The 6,384-nt window shown below is 35.7% G+C and overlaps 1 protein-coding gene across 1 annotated transcript; it reads right to left on the bottom strand.

The window, feature by feature from the left end:
- Positions 1–1,464: 1,464 nt before the first annotated feature.
- LOC104234911 (GDSL esterase/lipase EXL3-like) lies at positions 1,465–6,173 on the bottom strand. The gene is made up of 5 exons (XM_009788560.2): positions 5,825–6,173; positions 3,992–4,122; positions 3,437–3,667; positions 2,348–2,603; positions 1,465–1,723 (listed from the first exon to the last, which is right to left on the bottom strand). Exons 1-5 carry the CDS (start codon positions 6,102–6,104, stop codon positions 1,530–1,532), a joined length of 1,092 nt encoding a protein of 363 aa, XP_009786862.1. The 5' UTR covers positions 6,105–6,173; the 3' UTR covers positions 1,465–1,529.
- Between the last annotated feature and the right edge of the window lie 211 nt (positions 6,174–6,384).

The raw sequence follows: 6,384 nt of genomic DNA, 5'->3' as shown, positions 1-6,384 counted from the left end.
TAGCAACCCGGCCCAGCCCGGCCCACCATTTAACACCTATACCTTAAACTTTAGAAAAAATACTTTTGACAAAAAAAAAAAAAAAAAGAATTGGCCAAAAAAAAAGCTTGGCGAAGCATTCTAGCAAAGGCGCTGCTCTTAGTACCCCGTCAAGCATGGGGAAGACAGCCTCACGCGGAGATGCAGCCGCCCGAGCTGAACGTAAATTCGAAAAGAAGCTCGAGTTTTATGCTAAGGTTAAACAGACAGTTACTTCATTAGCTGCCCAGAAGTCTATTACTAAGAAGAAAGTAAGAAGCAGGCAAAAGAAATTAAAGGCTTATGATCTTTCCGAGCTTTCGGAGTTTCTCCCAGAGTTCAAAGCCTCTCAGCAACCAAAACCTGCAGAGTTCAAGTTGAAAAGTAAAAATAGGAAAAATTTAGTGTTGAAGGAAGGCAATCAGTTTCAAGCAGTTGTTAATCATCCTGCTTTCCAGGCAGATCCGTTGGGTGCCATTCATCAACATCTTCAAAGCACGCAGCCGACCCTGGATGAAAAGCCAAAAAGAAGGGAAAACAAAAATGGAAATAGAAAAGGAAAAAAGAAATCTACCAACTGTCGCCGGTCGCTACCGCTCGAACCACCGCGACTTTCCACCACCTCAACCAACGACCACCAACGTCATTGCGCATTGCATGGTGCGACGTGGTGCGGCGTGGAGCGACGTGGTGCGGCTTGGTGCGACGTCGTGCCATGGGCACGCCCTGCCATGTCCTGCGACGTCCTGACACATCCTGCCATGTCCTGCCATGTCCTGACCCGTGCATGGCCACGCCCTGCCATGTCCTGCGGCGCCACAGTCAATGGAGATATAGTGTGCACTTCAACTTCACTTTCTTTTCTGCTTCTTCTAGTAAAGATCCCCATTTGCCAAATTTTGGCGTGTTGGTCTGTGTTCATAGTAGTTCATAGTGCTACTAAATTAGCAGCTATTTACCGCTATGATCTTTCCTAGAACGTGCAGGAAAAGCGATTAAGGTAAATCTTATCGTTCTCTTGCCTTGTCATGTATCGGTCGAATGCCATCATTCATCCGTTGAGTTAGTTGCAACTTGCAAAAGGTACGCAAAGAGCGTTACATTAAAGCATTTTGCAAAGAGCCTCAATGCAATTTGTCTGGTTTAACATAGAAGATTCACTACAATTCAACAGAATTTAGAAAAACAATTTTGGTTTAATTAAAACTTCCTATTTTCAAACTTTATTTCAGATCTTTTTTTCTTTTAATGATGTAATATGCGCACTTCATTTTAAAAAAATAAAATAAAGACTGTTAGATAACCAACTACATACTTTATTGTGCACAAATTTATTTTTTATTCAATTTCAAAATTCGAACATAAATACTACTAGCCATATATAAATGAACATCAATGACTAATACTCGAGGTTCAATGATTTCTATCATCTCAAGCTTAATCAACTGATTTGAAAACATTTTCTTAGACATTTGATCCACAATTACAAACATATCTAGATCTTAGTGAACTCATCTAGAAGAACTGTTGATATATTTTGTAATGAGCTGATCAACAATGGTTGTGTAAACCTTCTCAGTGGGATGATAACTATCCCAAAAAATATACTTTGTATCATCTTCACATGTTCCACTAAATTTGTTGCATAGTAATGCCACCTCGATGTTTCCTGTGCCACAACACCCTTTCGCTGCTTCTTCAAATCCTACAACCATTGATTCATAATCACAAAATTAATAAAAGAAGAACACAAGAAATTAAAAGACAAAAGATGAAGAATCTCAAAAAAGTCTAGAGATATGATAAATAAATGGACCTTAGATCTAACTCAACCCTAAATTTGAGCTTTTTAGCTCATGAGAAGAAGGTTGTCCAAAATCGGTGGCAAAATAGATTTAAAAAATAGTTATTTATCCATATTATCCACTAAAAAATGGGTTAGACAATGAGCTTTTGAAAAATGGGTCAAATATGGAGAAAAAAATTATATTATCCACTTAGAAAATGGATAATCATTGGGTTTAACTTTTACATTTGTAAGGACTAAATTTTGGGTTCCTCAAATTTGGGAGACTAGAAATTCTCCCAAAAGTAATCATATTCAAGAAGACATGGATATCCATATTATCCTCCGGTTAATCTATTTTTTATCCATACTAAATTTATCTATTTTTTCATTACCTGTTTTTTACCCGCCCATATTCAATCCAACCATCCTGTTTGTCATCCCTACCCACAATCATATAAGAAGACCAAATATAAACATCCAACCCGATGTAGGAATTACTCAACAATATATGAGTTTATAGAAGGTTAATGTCTATTATACCATATTTTTGGGGTTTAAGAATGAGATCAAGTAGAGGATTGTAGATATCAACTAAAACCAGTCTGGACTGAGGCAACTTTTTGGATAAAGAATCAAATGCAATAGAGAACTTGGTGTTGGCCAATTGTGCACCATCGTTGTATTTTTTAATACACTCTCTACTAAGCCCTCCAGCAAGTGTTCTTTGTGATGGCAAACATCCTATTGGTGGAATTCCAAAAATCCAATATTTTCTTGCTCCCAACTTGTACAATTCCTTGCCCCAAAAAAAAAAATTGAATCAGTATATATGTAATTTACTGAAAATTTGTTTTGTTATTAATGGTACTAAAAAAACTATCTTTATAAAGGAATTCAGCCATTTTGAGAGACAACTATATTAAGAGCATATGTCAATATACTTGTTAAGGCTCCCTTAGATGATCAAGACTAAGATAAAGATAGTGTAACTATATTTAAATATTGACTATTAAAGCGATTTGTTTTTCTTTTAATATAGGAATGTGTAAAATTCTCTTTATCTAAAGATGAAAAAATTAAGAAATTCAAAGAATTTAATAATGAAGATTATATTTGTGAAATATTAAATAAATAAGGTAATATCTAAATTCTTTATTTGTTCAATCATAATCTAAAAGCTATCGGCAGTGGCAAGTGAATGAGTGATCACCTATAGGGTGTGGACGTGTGGTAAAGTGATGATTAGTGTTGGCCGTAGTTGGTAGAGGAAGTTAGTGATGATGGTTGTGAATGATAGTCAGGCGTGATGAATATACGGTGCAAGCAGTCCCTCACATCGGTTAAGGAATGAAGGATTTGGTCTCTTAATTTATATGGCTTGGGCAATCCTGACCTCATCACCTAGCTTTTGCAGTTGAGTTAAACCCAAGATCTATTTTATTATCATAGTATCAGAGCGAAATTCATCCAAATTCTTTGTTTTATTGGTGTTGCCTCCCATATTATATTGTCTATGCTCAAGTTGCTAGGGTGTTTAGTCTCCCACATCGGCTAATTTTTTTTTCATAAATCTCAGTCATAAACAGTAACCATAAATTTGAAACTAAGCATAGAGGTATACATACTAACTTTTAGAAATTTAGAAGCTTCAGCCACCATGAGATCAGTATATGAGTTAATATCCTGCTTCAAGTGAATTCCAGCGGTGAAGTAAGTATTGGCTAGATCGTCAGTGCCAGCAACCACCATAAATAAGCTATTTTTCAGAATATAATTAGCTTCTTCTTCCCCAACTAACCCTTTCAGCTTCACAATATATTCCTTGAACTGCGTTAATTGTGTTGATAGAGGTATGGCTGCCTGATTACATATATTTAAGAAAAAAATAGGACCAAGTGTTAGTGTTCCTTTCTATTTTTTTTTTAACAAATGTAGGGAAGCCCAGTGTGCTAAGCTCCTGTTATGGTCCAGGGAAGCGTCGGACCACAAGGGTCTATTGTACGCAACCTTACCCTATATTTCTGCAAGAGGCTGTTTCCACGGCTCGAACTCGTGACCTCCTGGTCATAAGGCAGCAACTTTACCAGTTGCGCCAAGGCTCCCTTCTTTGACAAGAATGATCGGTGCTGCTAATTGAAAATGATTACTCTAACCTAACGGATAATATAATGAATAGAAAGTTACCACGATGGTAGCCGTTTGAGGATCATATCCACAACCTCCAGATGCAAAGCTTACTCCAGTTTTTATATCTTCAGATTTCAAATTTGGATCTGAATAAGCTGGCATGAGCTCTTTTATCCCCAGTTCTTCCGCTAAAATGGACAACCACAGAGTTATGTCATACTTGGCTGATGTAGCTTATTAGATATGCGTCTGATTGAATATACATAGAATATACGCGCGCGACGCATACATATATACTTGCGCGCACGCATATATATATATATATATATATATATTAATATATTAACAAAAGAACTCATAAAAATTCAAATCCTTGACCCAAATTTGTCTGCACTTATAGGTTTTCAAATACTATTTCCTCTTTTCTAATTTATATGACACATTTTCTGTATTAACTCGTCCAAAAAGAATGACATTTTTATATAGAGAAAATGCATAAAAACCCCATTCAACTTGTCCTGAAAAATTATGTACACACCTAAATTTTACGGGTGTCCTAGTTCCACCCTATTCTTATTCAAAGGGAAATTAGTACCTTCTTCAAAGGTGAGGTGGCAGAGAAACTAATTTCACCTTACTCAAAGCGCGTGGAAGGCTGAGAAAATGTAAAAAGCTACTTAATTTGTACAGATGTTAATTTTCCATTAGTTGTTACATTTAATTACACTTAATTAGTTGTATTTGGTGTAATACTAACCCTTTTTATTTTCATTTTCCTGTTTTCTTTTCTTCTCCTTCCTTTTTCCTTTTCTTCTTTCTCCTTCTTCCATTGTCACAACAGAGGAGCACCATACAATCATAATTGTAACAGAACAAAAATTAAAGATTGATAGCTCTTTCTACACCTATTTTATCATCTCCTCCACCCTCCAATTGTTCTTTACAGCTTGGTCGGAGCAAACAACCAAGATGAAAACGAAAACCCAACACTTTATTGGATCTTTCTTAGCTTCCTCTTGCTTTGCGGTTGTGCTCTATACATTAACTTTACTTTATATATTTATCTTTTGACCAAGAAGAAGAAAATTGACGAGAAAACCCCAAAAAAAGAGACCATTTTCTTGTCAATATAGTTAGCTAGTTTCTCTTGCAAAGGTTCCAGCAAAAAAACTTTTTCCCCAAAAAGAGAGACCATTTTCTTGTCAATATAGTCTGCTAGTTTCTCTTGCAAAGGTTCCATCAAAAAAACTTTTTATGAAAAAGTCACTTCTTAATTTGTAATTTGGTTGCGCATGGAGATCTGACAAATATGACTGAAATTTCTTAGGCAAGCTAGAAAAGTTGATAAAAATGTTTGGAATATTTTTAAGGAGAGAAAGAAAGGTTCGGTTGGGGGAGGGGGATGATCATTCCGGTCAAAGAAAGAAAAAAATGAAAAAAACTTGTGAAAATGCCACGTGTCAGCGCGTGTAAACACTACTTGGGTAGAATTAGGTTGTGGCATTTTAGGGGTTAAATAAATTCATCTTGGATAAGGATAGGGTGGTAATAGGACACCCGTGAAGTTTAGATGTGTAAATGATTTTTCAGGACAAGTTAAATGGGATCTTTATGCATTTTTCTTTTATATATTTGAAAAGAATTTAACTTCAAACTTTCTATTCTATATCTATTATATCCTTATGAGAAGCATTTATAACTATATACACGCACATGTTAAAGAATGTTTAACTATAACTATATACCGAAGGAATTGAGAGTGGCATCGAGGGATTTATCAAATATGTGATGTGCTACGCCTGAATGATGCATGGGGACTTCCGAATGACATATTTAAATCACAAATTTAAAAAAGTAATTGCATCACATAAATTGAAACTGCCGGAGTACCTATCAAGTCGGCTGGCGTCTTGCCATTGCTGAACCTTCCTGTTGGCATTCCGCCCATGAAATCCTTACCATAAGGCTGAAAATTACACTTTATTAGCGTCTTTAAATAGTTATTATTTCCTTGATCCACAATTGAATCTCCAAAAGCAAACACTGCCTTAAAAATCATATTATGTGGGAGCTTCACATTTGCTTCACATACACTAAATAACACAAAATTAACATAGAGTAAAACCTTGACCATATGCAGCAAACACTTTACTATACCAAAAGAAAACATTGTATATAACTTCAAAATACTTCCTTTTCAAGAAATCAAACATTTTGTAATTGACTAGTTATAGTACTCGGGTTTGTATAATTGTATTTGCTTTGTAGTCCACTTATTTGGTTGACAACATTGATTGTTAGGGGCGTTAGGAATAAGTCTCAAATAGGTTTCTTAATAGTGGCGGCGTAATTATTTATAATAATGGAGTCTTAATTATTGTACTGTTTGCAACTTCCACTTCCAACCAAGAGGTTGTGAGTTCGAGTCTCCCCAAGAGCAAGGTGGAAAG

The sequence above is a fragment of the Nicotiana sylvestris genome, chromosome 4 (genome assembly GCF_000393655.2).
Source record: "Nicotiana sylvestris chromosome 4, ASM39365v2, whole genome shotgun sequence".
NCBI lineage: Eukaryota > Viridiplantae > Streptophyta > Magnoliopsida > Solanales > Solanaceae > Nicotiana > Nicotiana sylvestris.
The sequence above is the reverse complement of the archived record's forward strand: the minus strand, read 5'-3'. Positions and strand labels throughout refer to the sequence as shown.